The 22142-nt window shown below is 51.2% G+C and overlaps 1 protein-coding gene across 3 annotated transcripts in view; it reads right to left on the bottom strand.

Annotated features, from left to right (window-relative positions):
• CACNA1A (calcium voltage-gated channel subunit alpha1 A) overlaps positions 1-22142 on the bottom strand; it is a 288336-nt gene that overhangs the window by 45600 nt on the left and 220594 nt on the right. For all 3 annotated transcript variants that reach the window (XM_072721457.1, XM_072721459.1, XM_072721458.1), the window contains 6 exons: positions 19519-19982; positions 17678-17816; positions 15953-16082; positions 11140-11199; positions 10356-10462; positions 1045-1144 (listed from right to left, as the gene is read on the bottom strand). In XM_072721457.1, coding sequence (XP_072577558.1) covers positions 1045-1144; positions 10356-10462; positions 11140-11199; positions 15953-16082; positions 17678-17816; positions 19519-19982 — 1000 coding nt within the window. The remainder of the gene's footprint in view (positions 1-1044; positions 1145-10355; positions 10463-11139; positions 11200-15952; positions 16083-17677; positions 17817-19518; positions 19983-22142) is intronic.

The raw sequence follows: 22142 nt of genomic DNA, 5'->3' as shown, positions 1-22142 counted from the left end.
GGCTGCCACCCAGCAGAGGGTGAGGAACCCCAGCACTGAATATGGCTGGACTTCCATGTATTTCAATGCAGCAAGCTTTCATGTCCAAGACAGCCACGTATTGGTGAGTGACAGAGCCAGAGTCATGGGGGAGCGGCACGCCCAGGTGACCGCCAACATTCCTTTAGGTCCCGCAGGCGCCCAACGCGAAGTAGTGCTGAATTACACAGTAACAGAGTTATTCACTTTGCACCCTTCCCTTCGTTCCTTTTGAGCGAAAGAGAAAGTCTTGCTCAGTTACTACTCTGTTAACACCTAACCCCAAAACTCTTCCTTTTCATCCCGGAAAGAGCAAGCACCCATGTCCAAAGAGCCTTTTTCAGGCAATCTTCTTTGGCTATATTTTAATAATGGTATCTTATTTGGGGGGGGAATGTATTTAGTTTTACCTTCTATTAGCATTGGGTTCTGGTTTTCCACCTTGGGAACCTTGGCGTAGAATTTGCTTTTAGTTCACTTAAATTAAAAAAAAAAAAAGTGACGACTTTAACGGTAAGTAGGAAATAGTACAGCTGGCCCTCAGGTGGAGCATCAGTTGAAAAGGTATGTTTGAATAACTAGGTTGCATTTCCTTCTCTTTTCTCCTGTTTCTCCTGAATGACAAGCTTTGGGAAATGCTGGTTCATGCTACTTTGGCATGAGAGATAACAGAGCCTAGAACAGGTTGGTGAAAAGTTAAAAGTTATGTGGGACCAGAAACCTAGTTTCCTGCTGCCCACATTAGGGCTGTGCCCTATTTTATCCATACAATGTCCTCCTGTGAATTAGGAAAAAAGAGATCCCAACCTTAAGACATTTCATCTAATGGAAAGCTGTCATAATACAGATTTTCTTAGATCAACTCCCTTACTGCCATCTGCTGGAAAGTTGTAATAATGAATATATCCATATATGACGGATGTGATGTTATCAGCACCCCTGTCAATGTAGTATCCTTGAGCAGTGTGCAACCTGTCCAACTGTACATGGCAACCCTGACAGGCCTCCCACACGCCCCCGTCTCACCTTGAGCTTTGGCAACCGCTTGATGGTTTTAAGAGGTCGTAGCACCCGGAGGACTCGGAGGGATTTGATCGTGTTGATGTCCTTTCCTTTGCTATTGCCACTGTGGAGGGATGTTAGGGTGCGGAGAGGGGAAGACAGGGAGCAGAAGTCAGTCTGGGTGGTAGGTGGCCCACAACTCTGTGTGACTCCACCCTCTCAGGCCTAAAAGTCTGGGGTGAGCCTGGCATAGTCCTGCCCTTGCTGGGGAAGAGTGGTCAGCACCCCTGCTATGTTTGGGCTCAAGAGGTAGTCAGAAGATGGCCTTCGGTGGTTCTGGTGGCAGGATTTAAGGGCCCTCTGCCACTTGGCTGGGTTGAGTACCTTCAGGGGGTGGCCCTCAGACCCAGCAAGAGGGGACCTGGCTGCCCTTACGCTCATTGGAGGTGGTCTTGGTGGGCTCTTAGAAAATGGGATTCCTCACCCCCGCTTCCAACAGGATTCAGGAGATACTTAACGTGGCCCTCCCCCAGCACTCCCTGGGCCCACCCGAGAGGAAAGAACCAGGACATCAGATGCCCATGTTGAACCTCTGCCACGGTCTCTTAGCTCATCTTTCCAGAGAGCTGCACAGAGGTTCTGTCCAGGGTCTACTGGACCTGAGCCTTAGCTGTACAACCCCTGCAGATGCCACGCTACCCTTGGCCAAGGTCTCCCCAGAGGAGGATACTGGGTGCAGCCATCAGAGGCTTGTGGTTAATAGAACTCACCCCTCGCCCCGAGTCGCCCAAGTCAGAAACCCAAGTGTCACGTTCAGCTTCCTATCCTTTGACCCCAACCGGTTACCCTCCTTTCCTCTCCATCATCGTCCCTGGCCCCTGTCTCATGCTGGACTCTCATTACCCATTTCCCGGCTTCCCCCCGCTTCCACCTTTTCTGCACACAGTGGTCCAAGCCAATGACCATGTCATCTCCTCCTCAGAATCCTTCTGGAGCATCTGAATCCCTAGACGTGAGAACTTCTGGTACGGCACTCAAGGCTCCTCGAAATCCAGCCCGACTTACCTTTACCTTTGCATTCCCACCGTCTGCTACACACACCAAATCCCAGCCACATGCTCTTGCCTCCCTCTGCTTTTGCACATTCTGTTCCTGCTGCTGGAAATGCCCTTCCTCCACCTCTCCACTCCCAGGACCATGCAGCCCCCAATACCATGCTAAACGCTCCTTTATCTGGCAGCCTGCCCTGATTGCTGGTGGGTTCAACTGGCCCCTACCGCTGTTCCACAATCATCTTTGGTTCTGTCTTTGGCTTCGGGCTTTAGACCTGAGGGGTTCGGGAAAACCCCTCAAAGGCTTAAGGGGTTTATTCCTTGATGTGATTTATTCCTTGATGTGTCCATTTTCCCTTTAATCCTGGTTCTCGTCCCAGCCTCGCCGTGCACCCGGTGTGTGGTCTCAGTATGTGCATGAACAGATCCAGATCCCAGAGTTCTTTGAGGGTCCCCCAGCAAACATCTCCCTACAGTTACCTCGTGGGTCATGCATAATAGAGCCATCCCGGGGACCCCCACTGTGGTGTGTCGGGATATCTGGGCACACCACGTCCCTTCTTTTAGATCTCTTTCTTCTCATTTTTCAGGGAATAAGGGGGGGGGGAACTGGACGTTAGCCTGCAGGGCACAGCTGTGCTCCAGAATTCAGCTGGAACATGTTTTTCCCATTTTAGAGCCAAAGTCATCATTGTTATCTCAAGGCTGTGCCCCTGAAGTGTGCAACGCACATCAAGAGAGTCACCGGGATAATCTGAGGCAGAACAGGGACACAATTAAATTAGTGGATCACACAGGGAAACCAGCTATTTCCTCTTCAAGAATCTTTCAGGCCTTTTGCTTTAGTAAGAGTGGAAGTCTCCGAGATGTGCTAGGAGGTCTTTAATGCTTTCCCAGCACTCACTAATTTCTCTTGAATCCTAGCACCCGGCTTGAGTGTGACAAGCCACAATGCCACTGTTTCACTCCTGTGGGATTCACCTTTCCAGCTGTGGTTCTGTCTGAGGCTAACAATACCGGCTGTACAGGGATGATCTAGTTTCCCAGCAAAACTGAAGTTTAGACTATGTGCTGGTGGAAAAAAATGTCAAGCGAGTGGACATCTAGCTTGTATGTGGAACTGGGTACAATCCTGAAGGGCTGAACGGCTGACATTGGGAAACGTGCCTCCCATGGGCACATCTACTCCTCTGAAAAGGACTCCCTGGCCTGCCCCTGTGGCAGCCCCTCTCCCAGGATGTACTTCGCCCTTGGGTGAGGCTGAGAAATAATCTTTTTTACTGAGGCATTGAGGAGTGTTCCTGGCAGTTTGGGTGCTGAGCATGCAGGAGCAGCTTGATCCAGGAGTTCTCACAGAAACAACCCGATTTTGAACCACTTTGCTGAAAGCGTAGATGCAACTCGGGAGGCTATACTTTTTCCTCCCAGAGCCCAAGTTCTGGTTGTGTGGACTGACCACCCTTCTCCCATGTTGGGGTCTGGACATGCTTACTCTGGTAACCAGCTCCCCCCCCATGCTTGTCTGCTTGTTGAAATCAGATCCCGGAGAGGCCCCGCTCCTCCATGTCCTTTCTATTCTCTGCCAAGAACTGGACTAATGGTGGGTCATGGTGGGAGCAGTGGCCCAGACCCCTTAGGGCTCCTTCTCCCTGAGGAGAAACTAAGGGGGGGGGGGGGCTCTGGTCACTGCAAGCAACAGGATGGCAGTAAGGACAAAAGGCCATGGAAACCGGCCCAGAACCAACACAGCTGCACCAGGGCATGGAAAACGAGAGACAAAATGAAAGAGAGAGAAAGAGAGAGAGAGAAGGAAAGGAGAGACAGAGAGAGAAAACTTTACCGTGTACTGCTCCTGGTGAGGTGGCGTCGGAGGGAGAGACAGATCGTAAGTGGCCTCAGAAGAAAGAACACAGAACACACACATACACACACGCACACCTGAGTGCCCCCTTGCCCCGCCCGGGCACCAGGAGGGCAGCCTCAGGCTTGCGGCTCTGGCCGACGTCCATCCTTCCATCTGGAAGCCCCCGTTCGGTCCCCTGCCCTCGGCAGGCTCCCGGCACTGCCCAACAGCACCAAGAAAGCCAAATTTCCAAGTAGCAGGACAGCCAGAAAGTCACCAGTTACCAAAGGCGAACTCGCCACTGAAGGTCACTGCCAAGAGCTGGAGAAATCCTTTTTCTCCAGAGGTTCTGGGGCTGGGAGGTTTTAGAATGGCTCGAAAGTCGTGAGCTTTTGGAGTGGGGGCGCCGGGGCTTGAATCTCAGCTCTGCCCCTAACTGTCATCCTCATCTATGAAACAGACCTGGGGGATTCTGATGCTTCATGTGTGGTAGCTATGGCCTTGGCTTTACCCCCTGAGTCAGGAAGCAGAGGGAGGTTAGCAAAGAGCTCCGATTTGGGGTGTAGTTAGAGGCAGCTCCTGGGAGTCCTGAGACGAAGCTCTTGGCATCTGGCACGAAGCCTCACGCAGCTCAACTTTGGAGTCAGGCTCGGTATCATTATGACTCTCTAACCACGGCTGGAGGAGGTGAAGGCCGGAGAAACCCGGCTGCCATCAGAGAGGGGAGGCCCTGCTGCCGGCAGGTACACTCCAGGACTTCCCACCTGCTGCCTCTTTCAAAGTTAGTATTTCTAAAAACAGAATGGTTTAGGGGCACCTGGGTGGCTCAGCGGCTGGGCGTCTGCCTTCGGCTCAGGGCGTGATCCTGGGATCCTCCATGTGGGGAGCCCGCTTCTCCCTCTTTCTATGTCTCTGCCTCTCTGTCTGTGTCTCTCATGAACAAATAAAATCTTAAAAAAAATAATTAAAAAAATGAAAACAGAATGGTTTAAATGTCTACAAATATTCCCGTTGGATTTTTTCTCCCCTCTACCTTTTTATCTCAAAGCTCAATGTATCTAGGAATTATTGCACACTTAGACTCACGTAGATTCTCCTCTGTGATTGTTGACAGATCTCTCATTGACAGTGATTTCTCCCTGACCCGCTACCTTTGGGTGTAAAATGTGAGTCTTCTGAATGTCACCATGGTTGCCTGTGGGAAGGTGGCACCATCATGCCTGTTTTCCAGATGAGGAAGCCGAAGCCCAGAGAGGGAGAGTGACCTGCCCAAGGTCACACAGCTAGGAAGTGGCAGGCTGAGATTCAAACCCCAGTTCGTGTGTCTTGCACTCAAATCTTCTTTCCATTTTATCACACATAAGAAAAAAGAAAACGCCTTCAGTGCAGGGGCTGTTTTGAGGATGGGATTAAAAATGTGGTAGCCTGAGGGTTCCTTCTTTGGCTTCCTGGCAGTTGGGCTCCCGAGCATGCAGGAGAGGCTTGATCAAGGCGTCTGTCAGCTGTGCTGGCCTGCCTTGAGGGAGGAGTGGCAGCGCCAGATGGACTCTTGGCAGTGAGGGCAGGATCCACCAGCTGCTGAGAAATGTCAGTTGGCCGCCCCAATGCATGGGCACAGAGCGTGATATCATGTGTGATGGCTCATGAGATGGTGTGTTAATGGTGGTTGCATGGACATGGCGCACAGTCAGTGGAAGGAGCGGGACACGCACACACACACAGATCTGGGTGAGGTGCAGGAGGGGTGGAAACCCGTTAGCAGAGCTTCGACACATCCCTTGGAGGACCACAGGGATAGTTTTCCCACATCCGAGACGGGGCCACGATCATAGCACTGATGCAGAATCCTCGCCTCCACCCCAAAAGGCCAAAACAGCAAGATTCCTTTCAACAAAGAAGGGAGCAGCCTCGTGCCCCCATCCCCCGGCTTTTGAGGAACCCCGGCGGGCTAAGCTGTCAGGCGTCCTTCTGCTGGTTTGTGAAAGCTTCCATGTTCGGGGCTGGGAGATGGGCAGCGACCCTGAATCGGACGCCGATCACCTTAGTGACCCTGCCAGATTCGCTTCCCTTCTCAATCCCCCTGGGCCTCAATTTCCTCATCTACAAAATGGGGACGATGAGACAACTGCCCACAGGGGGTTGTTGGTGAGAACTGAATATGTGGAAGCTGTCACTGTTAACACCAAGTCGTTTTTCTATTTAATGGGGAAACTGAGGCACAGGGAGGCTAAGGGACTTGCACATAAGAGACAAACCAGATAGAATTGCAGGAGCCTCTTTCTAAAGCAGTTAAGACTAATCTAACACCTCCTGGAGCTCTCAGCTTCATCTATGAAGAGATGGGCACAGGACAGATAAATTGAGCTAAAAGACCAGAAAGGAAAGAAGCAAAGGACTCTGGGGTTGGGTACTCTAGCTGAGACCCTCAGAGAATCCCCCATTCCTGCCAATATGACATCCAACATGGAAAGACAGTAAGCAAAGTTTTTTTGGGCAAGAAGCATTCTCAGGCAAAAGAGGCCAGAACCCTGCAGCCAGGGGGCAGGATTCTGAAACTTTTCTGGGGAGAAAAGTTGCAGCTCAGGGGCTCCTCCTCTGGCTTTTTGGCAGATTAGCCCTGGGCATGCAGGAGCGGCTTGATCAAGGTGCTCGGCCAGTTGTGCTAGGCCTGCAGCCCTGCCTTGAAGGAGAGATGGGAGCATCAGATGGATTCTTTGCAGCAAGACAGGGAGGGTATGGCAGGGATTCTCAGGATCTACCTCTCCTATTCCTATGACCATCATCTAAAGGTGTTCTCACAGCTGTCAGCTCTTTTAAAATATCCTGAGAGCTGCTGGCACTTGTTAGGATCCCACTGGCAAATTCTAACCCCCACCCCCCCAAATTCCTGTAAGATCTATGAGGCCATCAAGGCTGAAATGATGTCCTTAAATCCCAGCCTGGAACCTTTTCCTTGCATAGGAATTGAAAAAAAAAAAAAAAAAACCAAACCCAAAAACATTCAAAACGGGGATTTTCAAGGTCACGGGCTGGCTGGCTTTATGCCTGTAGCAACTTCATAGAAGCAGTATAAAAGATTGACTACAAATATGCTGCCAAATTTTTGTGAGTTGTAGGCTCATTTTGAATGCCCTTGTATAATTTCATATATAAAATGAAAATTCAAAAAAAAATCAGCTCCCTCTAGCAGATTCTTTTGCAACACAAAGAATCATCCTGCTGATTGATTTTTGGTTGAAAAATAATTTTGATTTCACAAATTGTTTGCTTAAAGTAGAGCCTAATTGTAGCTCCAGGGATCCTAGAAACAGCATATTGTAAACTATAGCTCATTATGGCAAAAGTTCTACGGTTGAAAGTCCCAAGTCTTTTGGAGGCTACTCCTTCCCCAAATTGTGAGGTCAAATTGGGGGACAGAGGTGAGGCTGGGCAATAGTGGGGGCCCCCCTTTTCTTCACTGAACCATGTTGGATCCAAAAGAGGTCTGGGAGGAAAGTGCTAAGGCCAAGAGTGAGCTGATGGGGTGCAGGCCCACTTCTTTTGTTCTATACCCAGTGGGGACCACAGAGGGCAAGACCCACCACCCTGGGCCTAGCTGGCAAAGGGTGGTTGTGCGTGTATGGAGGCATGTGGCCGACAGGGTCCCCCCCTGACCCATCACCTCCTGAGCCCTAGGAGACTTGTGGGGGGGCTGCTGGGAAGGCATAATCCTGGAAGGCCTGAGCAAGGATGGGCGACATGTCTGCCAGAGCTTGCCCCTCCTCATCACAGAGACCACCACTGATCAGAGCAAGGTGGGGACTGGGTCTCCTGATGCAAGAGCACGTGGCCGAGTGTCCACATTCTCTGGGCCACACAGGCCATGTTAGGCAGATGGTCAGGCCCATATCACCAAAAGATAAGGGCCAGGGTTGGAGGAGGGAGAGAGAAAGAGAAAGAGAGAGATAGAGACAGAGAGAGAGAAGGGAGAGGAAAGAGGATATGAGCCAGACAGAGGGACAGAGACAGAGAGACATTCAGAGAGAGGGAAGGAAAAGGAGAAAGAGAAGGAAAAGCAGTCAGAGGGAAGAAGAGAAAAAAAAAAAAAAAGGACAGAGAAAGAAGGAAAAAGAAACAGAAGCCAGGGAGGGAAGGGGATTTGGGACAGAAACAGAGACAAACAGGGGTAGAGACACATGTAGACTATTTCCAGAGGGGATGGATTCACTCCAGGCTGAGGGCTGTAAAATGTTTTGGCTCTTCAGAGTTGAAATTTTCTCAGGACCTAGCTTGGTGCCTACCAGACACCTTGTAGGCATCACAAAAATAGCTCATGGAGGGAGGGAGGAGCGTATTTCATGACGCTGTCATATACACTTTAAAATCTTTTTGGAAGAAACTGGTGCTATCTTGGTAGGAAACAAATTGTATCTTATTTGTATTTTGCATTTCTCTGAATTCCAAGGGGGCTGATTCCCCTTTTTATTAGTTGTTAGTATTCTGCAAAATGTCTGTTTATATCTCTTGTCCATTTACCTATTGAGTTTCATGTTTCTTATTGACTTGTAATTACTTTTTATATATGGAGGCCATCAATTCTTTGTCTCATCTGTGGCAATCTTTTCCCTCTGCACTTTACTCATTTCATTTCTTAAAATTTCAGAACACCTTAATAACAAAGCCAAAGTTTTGGGGTTTTTTAGAGTGTCTTCCACTGCTCTAATACTTTTTTTTTTTTTTTTTTTTTTTTTTTTTATTTACGATAGGCACACAGTGAGAGAGAGAGAAGCAGAGACACAGGCAGAGGGAGAAGCAGGCTCCATGCACCGGGAGCCCGACGTGGGATTCGATCCCGGGTCTCCAGGATCGCGCCCCGGGCCAAAGACAGGCGCCAAACCGCTGCGCCACCCAGGGATCCCTGCTCTAATACTTAAACAAGTAATAATTTAATTTTTTATTTTTATTTTTTAAAGATTTTATTTATTTATTCATAGAGACACACAGAGAGAGAGAGAGGGAGAGTGAGAGGCAGAGACACAGGCAGAGGGGGAAGCAGGCTCCATGCAGAGAGCCCTACATGGTACTCGATCCAGGATCTCCAGGATCACGCCCTGGGCTGCAGGTGGCGCTAAACCACTGCACCACCGGGGCTGCCCACAAGTAATTATTTATTTATTTATTTATTTATCTATTTATTTATTTATTTTTCACAAGTAATCATTTAAAATAGGGAAAGTGAGAGGGGGAGAGAGAAGAAAGGAGTGAGGAAGGAGAAAGGAAGGAGACAGGGTGGAAGAAGAGCAGACATAGAAAGAGGAAAAGAAAGTAGAAGATAAAAGGAAAAGGGAGTGGGACGTCTGGCCAGAGTCAGAAATATAATCAACCCCCTGACCCTTATGGTACCTCTCCACCAGCTTGGAAGCATCTAGAACCCTGGAGTTTCTTGCTGTTCTGACACAACTTGACCTCATTGTGTTCCCAGGGAAGAATCTGAGAGCAGCCCACGTTAGCCCTTAAATTGGAAATGAGCCACCACTCTGGCCTACTGACAAACCAAGTCTTCATTGTTTGGTTGGGGGGGCCATTCGAGAACCCCTGGAGATCTGCTGAGAAGGCAGCTTGGAGGCAGAGGCACAAAGGAAGCCTCTGATTTATCACTATGGGGGTGAGGTGGTCCCTGAGACTTTCCTTTCTGGGAATGATCCACTGTGGTGGACACAGACAGGGTCCCCAAGAAGATCTGTCCTGGATTAGGACCTGGTCAGGTCTTCTCAACCTGCTCCAAGTTCTCTAACATGGGGAATGTACCACTACGTTTGCTATCAGGGCTGCCGAGCCCCTGAGTGCCACCTCGAAATGCTGTCTGGAACTTAGGGGCCACCTTGGAATGGGTCCCCATAATTTTGGCACTATCTTGGATGGAATGGCCTGGAATGGCGACCCACAACCCAGTTGTCATCTTGGAGTTACACAATGATGCATGGCCTTTGAGGAGGCAGAGAGTCCTAGGACCACCAGGAGAAGTAAAAGACACAAAAGGAGTCACCAGGTCTACAGGGCCTTCAGGCACAGGGTGGGGGGTCCAAATTCTCATGCACATTCACTTCTTGGTTTTCTTTTTTAGGGGCTCTCAGAGACAGCGGTTGGGGTGGAGCTTGTAGAGCAGAAGGAAGATGAGATGTCCCGGCGGAGCTATTCTACTGAAAGCAGCAGAGCAAGGGGTCGGTGACGTGGCTGTGTGAGGAGGTAGAAGGTGGGGGACCTTCTCCTTCTTCCTGCACAGCAGACGTCATGCAAAAGCCAGTCGAAGCTCTTCCTGGGGGCATGCGGATGTCTCCCACCTCCCAGAGCACGCTCTCCCCATCTCTACGCCCTGAGAACACGTTCCCTGATCCAATGGGCAGCCCCGGGCTGGCGGCGGGGGGCAGAGAGGCAAGTGGAAGCCTCAAGAGGAGACTTACGTGAAGGCAAAGGCCACCAGGGCCCCACTGACCACTATGAAGTCGAGAATGTTCCAGAGGTCGCGGAAGTAGGCACCCTGGTGCAGGACGAGCCCCAGGTCGATCATCTAGGGGTGAGAAGAGACAGTGCTCAGATCCCTCATCCTACCTTGGAGCAGGACCTTCCTTTCCAGCCTCTGGGGGAGGGGCATGAAGAGGGGACGTGGCGAGGGATGGGACAGTGGCCCAAGGCACCTGGGGGAGCCCAATGTACCTCCCACCTCATGAAAGGCAGTGCCGACCTGCTGGTTCTCGGGTCCAAGCCTTGGGGTCCCCTTGACTCCTCTTTGTCTCATTCCCCCACATGGAATCCATCAGCAAACCTTCCAAGAATGTACCCACTTTCTCCACCACCACCCTGGTCCACGCCCCATCATTCTCTGCCTGGTCTAGACCAGTACGACTCCCCAATCCTAGTTCTCTGGACTCTCCCCCACCCTACCCCTCCCTCAAGTCTGTCCTCCCCAACGAGGCCAGAGCCTCAAGTCCCTCCTCTGCTCAGAACCCTCTATGGCTCCCACCTTGCTTGGGGTCAAAGTCAAAGTCTTCCCTGTGACCCACAAGGCCCTGCAGGATCTGTCCCTGTCATCTCCCTGCCCTCGTTTCCTCGCTCTCCTCACTCACTCCATCTAGTCCTTGCTTCTGCCCAACAAGCATTTCTAATCCCCTGGGCAAGCCACCTCCGCCAGGGTAGCATTCTTGAGGGTGAAGATTCCCTTGGATCCCTGGCTCTCTCAGCACTCACCTTGATCACCATCTCAAAGGTAAAGACGCCTGTAAAAACGTAGTCAAAATATCGCAGCACCTGTAGGGGATAAAAGCAAGGGGGCAGCAGGTCATTGGCTTGCTCCAGCAGTCCCCATGAACATAGTGATGGCGCACTGGGGTGTGTGGTCTCCAGTAAAGTCCCACGAACACACTCTCCAAGCAGAGGAGGAAACATGGCTGTCACATACAGTTGGGCAGGGTGTGCACTGCACAACGGCCCCTCCCATCCTGTCTCAGAGTACAGATTTGTATGTTGTGTGTGAAAATGTCCAGCAGAGGGACGCCTGGGTGGTTCAGCGGTTGGGCCTCTGCCTTTGGCTCAGGGCATGATCCCGGTCCAAGGATCGAGTCCCGCATTGGGCTCCCTGTGAGGAGCCTGCTTCTCTCTGTGTCTCAGGAATAAATGAATAAAATCTTAAAAAAGAAAAGAAAAAAAAAAAAAAAAAAGAAAGAAAAGAAAAGAAAAAAAGGAAAATGTCCAGCAGATGGCAGCAAAATCCTAACAAAATCACTCAGGATGGTTGGCTTATGGGGTGGGAAGGGTTTCTTTTTTATTTGGCCAAAGCTCAATATAAAGTGAAGGTGGTCTTGGGAAAAGTTCAGGGAGGGGTGCATCCCTGTTGATGATGAGTCTGACGCCCCAATGCCCTTGACCTGCTGGCATTTGTCAGGAAATCGTCGGGTCTCCTAAACACGACCACCTGACCACCCCTCTAAACCAGACACCAGGTGTCAAACTCCCTCACCAGCTCTGCAGCCACAACCTCATCACACAGGGGGCGTTTCTCCCCGCACCCCTTCCCTCCCTCTGCCTTACACGGGGCCAGGGCCGGATGGCTTCTGCCCGGATGAGCACTGGCCTGCAGCCTGGCCCCTCTCTAAGGCATGTCATGGTACGCCTCTGGTGTGACCTCAGGATGAGCATGTGATGGTGCCCCAAGGGGTGGGTTGGGCAGGTGACAAATGCAGGGGGCAGACTCCATCAGATTCCCGATGGGTGGCTCCGTGATTGAGCATCTGCCTTTAGCTCAGGGTGTGATCCTGGTCCCGGGATCGAGTCCCGCATCAGGCTCCCTTCAGGGAGCCTGCTTCTCCCTCTGCCTGTGTCTCTGCCTCTCTCTGTGTCTTTCATGAATAAATAAATAAATCTTAAAAAAAAAAAAAAAAGAAAAAAGAAAAGAAAAGAAAAGAAAAAAAAGAAGAAAGCTGATATTTATGGAGCCCCACCACCAGGGGGACGCCTGTGAGCACCCGAGTCAGGTTAGGTCCTTCTCTGCTCTAGAATCCTCCGTAAGCTCTGATCTCACTTAAGGTAACAGCCAAAGTCCTCCTGGTGGCCCCCAGGGCCCTGAACGCTCCGCCTGGTCACCTCTTCGCCCTCGTCTCCTCTTACATCTGCTTGCTCTCGCTGTTCCTGCCATCCAGGGTGTCTTTACCTCAGGGCCTTTGCACAGGAGGTTACGTCCACCCCACATGCCACCTGATTCCCTCTCTCCTTCTTTATGACTTGGCTCACGTATCACTTTCTCGGTGACCCTTTCTGCTACTGCCTGTTTAAAGTCCTACTTTCCGGTGCTTGCTATTTCCTTACAAGCCTAACCACCCACTCTTGCAACTTAGTTGTTATAATTTGTTATAGTTATTAGTGATCTCATTGTCCATGTTCTTGACCCGAGGTGTCAGCCTCATGAAGGCATGGGTGTTTGGCTGTCCCTGTAGCACCTCCAGCTCACAAAACCGGCCCAAGCATACAGCTGGCACTCAAGACATGTTTGCTGAATGAATGCATGAGGAGCTAGAATTGTACTGGGCCCTAAGGGAATGAACAGGGTTCTGTGATCTGTGTGGTTGCAACTCACATTCCCATTATGTGTGGTGCTCGAAGGGCCAGCAGGGACCAGAGTGGCCAGGATGGCTGGCTTCCTGAGGTGGGGGGTGGGAGATAGGTGCAAGCATCTGGATGCAGAGAAAGCACCTGAGGCCTAAGAGGTGGAGGGCTGAGCATGACTAAAGACCTGGTGCTCTGGGAGCTCTGGGAAGCCAGGGACCATCTCACCCCCTGTCAATCCTTGACATTTAGTTCAACACCTGGCACATAGTAGTTGCACATTTAGTAATTACTAAGCAAAGCAATGAAGGAAAAGCAGAGGGGAAAAAAGGAAGGAAGGGAGTGGGGGAAGGGCAGGCCAGGTGGTTGGGTGAATCAAATTCTGGAGAGCTCAGTGAATTAAATCAGGCAAGAGGAAACCAAGAGACCAACAAATTGGGTTTGACTCTGTCAAATATGCAGACCCTTTGACCTCTACAAATGGCAATGTCCTGAGGCTCAGTTTAATCCAGAAGTGTTCTCAGACTCATTTATCACAGGGAAATGCAAATCGAAGCCTTAGAGAGATTTTACTCCATACCCACCGGGTCCTCTAGGCCCGAGAGTCTCCAGCACCAAGTGCTGACAAGCCTGGGGGCACTGGGAGCCCCATACCCTGCCCGCGCAGGTGTCACTGGGTCATCCAGCAAACACCTGACTGCATCTAGTCAGCCTGACTGCGTGTAAATTCTATGACTCAGAAACTCCATTTATGGTTTTACACCCCAAAGAAAGTCATGTCCAGGCATCCCCGGTGACATGCCCAGGGCAAGGGGTTGTGTGGTGACGCATTTTCAACTGGAAACAATCCAAACGCGCATCAACAGGAGGATGGATAAACAGATCGTGTCACACGGCGGAATAGAAAACAGCAGCGAGGGGATCCCTGGGTGGCTCAGTGGTTTGGCGCCTGCCTTTGGCCCAGGGCGCGATCCTGGAGTCCGGGGATCGAGTCTTGCGTCGGGCTCCTGGCATAGAGCCTGCTTCTCCCTCCTCCTGTGTCTCTGCCTCTCTCTCTCTCTCTCTCTCATTCTATCATAAATAAATAAATAAATAAATCTAAAAAAAAAAAAAAAAAGAAAACAGCGGCGAAAAAGAATGCCCGTCACTCCCTGTACTGATTCGTGTTCATCTCATGGGGGACACAGTGTTGGGTGACACAAAAAGGGGCAGGAGATGATCCCATCCGCTGAGTGTCAGAAATGAGCAAAACCAAAATCGAATGCTTAAGGATGCACCAGCCGGGAAAATCTGAGAAGCTAAGCTTATTCCCAAAGGGGGTGCATGTGTCACGGTTACCTGCAGGGGTGGGTTTTCCGAGCAGTACCCCTGGCCTCTACCCTCCAGATGTCCGTAGCTCCCCGCTGCTCACCCCAAATCACAACAACCAAACGTGTCCCCAGATGTTGTCCCTGGTTGTGAGCCCCGACTCCAGAGAGAAGAGAGGGCGCTGAGGTCGGGGGTAGTTTTTTCTACTTCTTGCCCTGGTGGGGGGTTGTGGGCGCTTTAAATCCTTGAGAGAGGCATCGTGTGCTTCCTGCACTTTTCTGAGGCCTGTTCTAGTTCGGCCAACAAAAGAACTGGGGGAGGGGTCCCCGGACATCAGCTGGCAGCTGAGGGCCACAGTGTCCTTGAAGGGGGAGGGCTTTGAGGAGAGAAGTTTCTGCTGCAGTGGGGGGCAGGGGATCCAAAGCTTTGCAAATGCTCCATGGGCTGCCATGGGCTGAGCCTGGCTGGGTTCCCTCGGGCCCCTGGGGAATCAGCGACAGAGCCTTCTCTGGTCTCCCAGAGTTGGCAGGGGGGTTGCTGACCCCTCTCGGGACGCCCCATCCCGGGCCCGGCTCCCTGCGGTCCCTGGGGGAGAGCGGGCAGCAGGAGATAACAGAGTGCAGCCTCAGCCCTGCCCTGGTACCAATTTCTTCTGGGAGCCTTGTTCTAATTATTTCCTTCCGACTCCCCCATCGGGTCCCTGGGGGCCCTGCCAGGCCTGCAGAGGAAGGGAAAGTGCAAGGTAAGCTGCTGTCGGGCAGGCTTGATTTATGGGGCTTGCCAGCCTCACCAGGCTCCTAACCTACTTAGCGAGGGCAGCAGGGCCGGCTCCCAGTGGAAAATGTACCTTTGACTCTGGGGGAGGTGGGGGGGCAGGAAGGAGCTGGGGCAGGGGGTGCTGCTGCCAGTCCAGAATCTGCCACGCCTCCGCCTGTCCTGTCTCTTACTCTCCCCTCTCAACCACAGGAACTCACTCATTCTTACTTGGCAGGACTCACGGGAAGTCATACACACAGCAGGTGCTCAATAAACAGAGACAGTTGAAGGAAGCAGCGGAAGCTCCAGGGGAGGCAGAAATGGAATTGTGCTGTGTGATCTTGGTCGGGTCACTTAACCTTCCTGAACCTCAGTTTCCCCATCTGTCCAAATGGGGACACCTGGGAGAGCTTATTACCAAGTGCCTGGGGTTGTGCCTGGAACACAGCAAGCGCTCAGTTAACAGGAACTGCTAGCAGACCCTGGACCCCTAAAGGGAGAGCTTTTTTAGCTCTCCAAAAAGCTGAAAGTGCGGGCTATGTTTCTGAGTCAAAATTGCCCTTTCTTTCAAAGCTCGTGTCCAAACCAAGAAGTCCGTTCGGTGAGACCTGGCACAGTGTGCGTACCTCCATATGATGCCCACCTCACTCCCTCTACCGGGGATTCCAGCAATTTCTAGCCCCACCCACCCTAGGCTACCTTTTCCCTTGCCATGTACACAAGGCCCCTGCCTCCTCAAAGAATGTCCTGCTCCAAGAGTATCCTCAGTGAGTCAGAACTTCCTCTCCCAACCAGCGATTGAGGTGCTCCCAGGGCTGTGTTGGGGGGGGGGGTAACCCTGACATTCCTTCTAAACAGAGGAGCCCAGCCAGGAAGGGGCCTGCTGGGCGGGACTCACGTTGTTTCGTGGTGCGTTGGGCTGCACGGGGTCCTCAGCTGCCAGGGCGATGCTGCTCATGGCGATGACCATGAGGATGCACATCTCAAAGTAGCGCAGGTTCAGGATGTAATGGCACAGGCGGCGAAGGCTGTTGGGGACAGGCGGGTGTGCAGAGGTCCACTCAGATTGCGGGCTTACAAACCCTTTCCTTCTGTAATCTCCTTATGTCACCACCCTGAGATCTCTAACGCCCAAGGTCCCACGCCAAACAAAGCATCAAGATCTGGGGGGCCCTCATGGAGGTCATGGAACTTCAAGAAGTTGGGGGGGGCGGCCCGTGGCCAGGGAGGATATTCACAGGCCCTGTTGATAAGTTCCTATCACTTCCAAACAACCCTCTTGGAAAATTGTTGATTCCCAGACTGAGTTGAAGAAATATTATCTTTGATTCTGTAGGAGATGAAAACGTTTTTCATGCGTACAATGTCCTGTGGTCAAATAAAATTGGGAAATTCTGGGTTAAATAGATTTCTTCTTTTTTTTTTTTAACTTAATTGGGTGACCTTAGGCAAGTTACTCATCCCCTCTGTGACTTAGTGCTCTCATTCCATGAAATGGCCGTAATAGTGATGCCTGCCTTACAAGAATGTGAAGCTCAAAGATGTTAATATATGCCTGGCACATAGTAGGGGCTCCAGAAAGTTACTGAGATTGTACCTTGCAGGCCTTAGCCTTTGATGTGGCAATGGGATAATACTTAAGTACCTAACCCCTTAAGTGGAGCTAATAATATTTATAAATATGTCATAAATTTGTGTGAATGGCAGCAAGGCTGAGTGGTTAAGAAGAGGGATGTTGGTATCAGTGTTTGGGCTCTCTCGCTTGCTGTATGACCTTGGATAGGTAACTTCACCTCTCTGGGCCTCAGTTTCTTCATCTGTTAAATGGGCATAAGCATAGTACCAATCCCATAGGGTTATTATGAGAAATTAAAAAAAAAATTTTTTTAAAAGCACTCACAACAGTGCCCGGCACTAAATACCACATAAGTGTTGTCCTAGTAAAATACTTTCAACCAAATAAAAAAGGAAGCACACAGGATGAGACTCAAGAGTCCCAAGAGGCAGGTTATAGAAACCAGTTACTGCTCAGTTTATTTGACATGATTTTTCTTTGTCAGGAGGCATTCTGAGGGACTCAGGTTTCAAGAAATGTCCTTTGGAAAAATGCAATCCTCAAACAAGCCACAGTAACACATGTAATAAATTTCTCTCCTAAATAATCTATCCTCTCCAAGGATGCCCAAGACAAAGGGCTATGGAACTCAGAGACCATCTGCCTAGAATTCAAATCCTTGTGGAGCAGAGGTTAGGAGTGAGCACTCAGGGCCCAGGGCTGCCAGGTATGATTGTACAGGTTGCGCACTGCATAAGGCAACCATTTCTTAGGGGTGCCTCTCACATTACAGACTGTAGATTTGAATATATATGACAATGACTTCTAGCTGAGGGCAGGAAAGGGGTCTTTTCCCTAAAAAAAATCAGTACTTTATGAGAAATTTCTGTCTTATAGGACTTAAAAAAAGGGCATCATTTTGTAATTTGCTCAAAAATCCCTTATGAACAAATGGGATCTTGGAGGCAACTCTCCCCATCACCCGCTGTTGGCGCCTGCCCTCTGGCCTGACTTCCACTGCCCCAGTGGGAGCCCCGGCCCCCTGTCCTGGCCATAGGCCATACTCACGGGTTGGTCGTAGAGAGGATAAACATGGAGCTGTAGGGGGGCATGGGCTTGGGGCCGTCTTCCCCGGGGTCGTCTTCCTCCTCCTCCTTCTTCTCTTCCTCCTTTTTTGGCAGTGGGTCTGGGTTGGCGTTTTTGTTCACTGTGGGGACAAGAACCAACACAGGGCTCCCTCCGTGATTTCCCATAAGCCTCTGGGCTCCTGTCCATTCAGATGATGAGCAACTGACATTTATAAAGTGCCTACAATGTGCCAGGCACCACATTGTGCCATTTAATCCTCACATGACCCTATGAGGTTGGTACTGTATGATCTTCATTTTACAGATGAAGAAACTAGCACAGAGGGGTGAAGTGATTTTCCTAAGGTCACACAGCTGGGATGTGGCAAAGCTGGGATTTGAACTTGGTCCCAGAGTGCCTGCTCTCAACCACTCGATAGCCTTGAGTCTGGTAGGAGGTTCATGGGATGTTAACACAAAGCTGCCCCTCATCCCACTGGATCTTCATACCATCACTTGGAGGCTGATACCAGAAGCCCCGATAGACCCACGTTACAGATGGTAACACTGAGCTCTCCCTTCATCAAACTTCAGAGTGTCCCTCCATGAATACTTCTCTCTTGATGGCAAGGGCCACCCCCCTCCTGAGCAGATTCTGCAGCTTGAACTTGCTATGCGTCTATGGGCAGGCTGAGTTTCTCTGAGCCTCAGTATTTTCATCTATAAAATGGGCACAATGACAAGATCCACCTTATAGGATGGTGGTGAACCTTTACCAAGCAGACTCACAGAAATCTCCTGCATAGAACTGGCACTGGAGGACCTGGTCTATTGTTACCATCTTTGTAAATAATGAACTCGGTGGGTCATTTCTAAATTCTCACTGCTTCTCTGACCCCCACCTTACATGGTGCAGGGCTTGGAGGGAGGTCACCAACTGCCAACCTCTCAAGGGCCTAGACCTACACGTCTAACACTTGAACAGTGGCTATCCTAAACCTTGAGACGCTGTAAGTGTAAAACCCACCAAAATTTCTGAGACAGAGTACGAGATAAAGGACGTAAAACAGCTCATTGATAATATTAAAAATGTCGATCACATGTTGAAATGATGGCATTTTGGATTCATATAAGTAATACTTTGGATTAAATGTGATTTATTAAGGTTCATTTCACCTATTCTTTTTTTTTTTTTAAGGGGAGAGGGGCAGAGGGAGAGAGAGAATCTTAAGCAGACTCCACACCCAGCATGGAGCCTGATGAGGAGATTGATCTCACGATCCTGAGATCATGACCTGAGCCGAAATCAAGAGTGGGACACTCAAGCAACTGAGCCACCCAGATGCCCCTCTTTTTTTTCATTTTTAAAATCACTGCTTCCTCTCTCCTCTCCTTTCTTTCAACATGGCTACTAGAAAGTTTAAAACTACATGTGTGGCCTGTGTCGCACTTCTTTGGGACAGCGCCGGCCTAGGGAATCATCTGGTGCCCCCTCCATTTCCATTAGAAGGATCCACTGCTTGTCAAATGCGGTGGCTTCCTGGCTTCCCTATGGGAATCTGGGATTCAGGCAGTATCACCAAACCTACTGAGCTCAGCCCCGGGCCAGGCACTGCGGGCGGATTCTCTCATTTAACCCTCCCGGCAGTCCCGTAGGGGCAGAAACCACACCTATACCCATTTCGAGAGGAAGAAACTGAGGCCAGAGAGGTAAGGTCACTGGCCAGGGTCCCCCAGCCAAGCCTCCAGGGATTGGGCCCAGGCAGCCCCGCTCAGCCCCTTGGCCCCAAGGACACTGGGTGCGTCGCCTGGTGATGGGGGTGCTTGGGGGGGCGGTCTCACCTTGGACAACGGTGTGGTTGAGGGGGGGCGGGCAGGCTGGGGGGATGTCCACCGTGGTGTGGTCGGGTTTCCTGGCAGTCTTCGCTGAGTTGGTCTGGGTGCTGCTGGGGTTGGTGACGATAAGGCTGTTCTCGGGGGTCTTGGGGGGGCCGGGGTCAGACGGGTCCCCGGGGTTGTTGGGCATCCGGCGGCTGGCGGCGTTCTGGGGGTTGGTGCCCGCGGTGGGCGGGGCCGGCATGGGGCCGGGGTCGGTGCTGTTCCCGGTCCTGGCGGGGCTCTGGGGCAGGCCGGGGCGGCCGAGGCTGTCGTGGGTGCCGGCCGATCCCGCGGTGGCCAGCTTGTTGTTCCTCATGTTGTCTATGTCCTCCGCCAGCGGCGGGTCTTGGCGGCCCAGGTCCTGCTGGATCGGCCGGGTGGTCGACAGGTTGGGGCCCGACACGGGGACCCCGGGGCCCTGGTTCTCTCTGCGGAAGGCAGGCCAACGAGAAAGGACCCATAACTGAGTTGGAATAATAGCACGAACGTTCCAGATCCTGCCTCAGCTTCCACCATGCAGGGGGCACGCTTGGGCATGGAGAGGCCGCGCCCTGGAGCACCCCAGGGCCCGGCTGACTCCTGCTCAGAGACCATGACCCCACGGCTGTGTAACTGCTTAGCCTCCTGGGTTTCAGTGTCATGCTTCTCCTGCTGTTTCCTGGGGGACGAGGCTACTCCCGTGGGGGAGAATGCCAGGGCCTGCATTCCTCCAGCCTGAAGCCCCCCACTGCCTCTGCCTACAGCCCCCACTCCCCGCCCAGGAGCTCCCCTGGGGCACACAGTGTTTTCAGGGGTGGCTAAAGCAGACACAGGGACACCATCTCTTTCAGGGTAGAACTGCCTCATGGCTTTACCTGAAGCTTTACATAAATATGTCCCCTCCCAATATCCCAGTTAGGAGGAGCACGCCATACATGCAAATAAATGTAATAAATAATAATAAAACTAGTTAAAGCAAACACTTCTGTAACGCAAGCGATCAGGGGCTGCTCTAAGCACTTGACTTATAATGACCCCTTCATCCTCAGCCCCAAGAGGAACAATTACGAGCCCCATTTTCCAGATGAGGACACTGAAGCTCAGAGAGGTTAAGTCTCTTTCTTGCCTAAGGCCACACAGCGGGCAGATGAACACGATAATTTTTCACAGGGGTACAAGAGTGATGGGCAAAGCGCTCTAGGCAGAGGGAATAGCCGGTGCAAAGGTCCTGAAGGAGGGATACGCTTGTTGAGTTTTGGGAGGCTGGTGTGGCTGGAGGTGGAGAGTGGGGGAGACAGGGTGGGTAGGAGTTTGGTGCCTCAATTACTCAACTAATTAAGACCATGCCGACGGACCTGAGAGGGAAAGAGTCTGTGTGCTCGGTGCACTGGGGAGGAGAGAAAGATGTTAAGCATCCTGGCTGAGCTTTTTCTACCCCAGTGCCCTTTGAGACACCAGCTCTGCGAGGCAAGTGGTTTATTTTTGCCTTTTTTGTTCACAGCTTTCATTCTAGTGCCCAGAACGGGGCCTGGCACATGGCAAATGCTTGGTCACTTTTTGTCAAATAATAAACAAATGCTCCCATTTTTCAGATGAGGATGCTGAAGGCCAGAAGTCCCCCAGGCCCAGACCATCAACCCCTGCCTCCTCCCATCTGCACACTCACTCCTAGCTTGCCAGGCACCTCCAGGAGCTGTGGCCCCAGTGAGGGTGGCGGGGTTTGGAGCCTGTCTGGCGGCTCCCGGCTGCACGTCTGTCCTCAGCTGGCCCGGCTCTGCCTGCCTGTGCCAAGTGGACCTGGCTCCTAGCCAGCTCCCTGACAGTTTGCTCTGTTTGCTTTCAGACACCCCTGTAGACCCTTGGGCCTCAGACGAGGGGCCTCATCCTTCCCCAGTTCCTGGGTGCCGGCCCCGGCAAATTCTGTTCCCTGGAAACCCCAGGACATCTGTTGTTTATAATTTCAACGACTTCTCTCCCCAGAGGGCTCTGCAATCCAAAACTTCTCTCTCTGGCTCTTCTTAAAGGGCACCCCCAGTTCTGCTTCCTGTTTCCTCCACTTCTGCTCATAATAGCTCCCACGTACTGAGCACCTGCTGTGTGCCAGACTACACACACCAGCTCTTCTGATCCTTAGGAGCTCTGCAGAAAGCGGGCAGTATTGTTAGTCCCATTATGTAGATGAGGAGACTGAGCCCTGGAGAAGCTGAGTCACAGCAGAAAACATTTTTCTCAGGTTGTACACATGTACTGACCAGCTGGGAAATCAGATGCAATCGCAGGTGCCAAAGCCCAGGCCCAATCTGCGACCCTAAATCCACCTAACACTTCCTCGTTTTAATTTTGCATTTTAACTTGCAAAAGTTCACGGTGTTTTTAGGAAGCAGAAGAGAGACAAGGTAATTTATTTTCAGACTTGCCTCTCTGAGGCTGCATGGGGAGAAGAGCAGGCCCAGCTGGCTTTTTCACTTCTCACTCGTGTGAGTGGGCCAGAGTGACCCGGCTGAGTCTCAGCAAAACCCCTTACTAGCTGTGTGATCCTCTGTAATCTGATTAACCTCTCTGAGCCCCTTGTCTTTTTTTTTTAATTTTTATTTATTTATTTTTTTATT

Source organism: Vulpes vulpes, chromosome 9 (genome assembly GCF_048418805.1).
Source record: "Vulpes vulpes isolate BD-2025 chromosome 9, VulVul3, whole genome shotgun sequence".
Taxonomy (NCBI): Eukaryota; Metazoa; Chordata; class Mammalia; order Carnivora; family Canidae; genus Vulpes; species Vulpes vulpes.
Note: the sequence above shows the minus strand (reverse complement) of the source record. Positions and strands in the feature narration are given on the sequence as shown.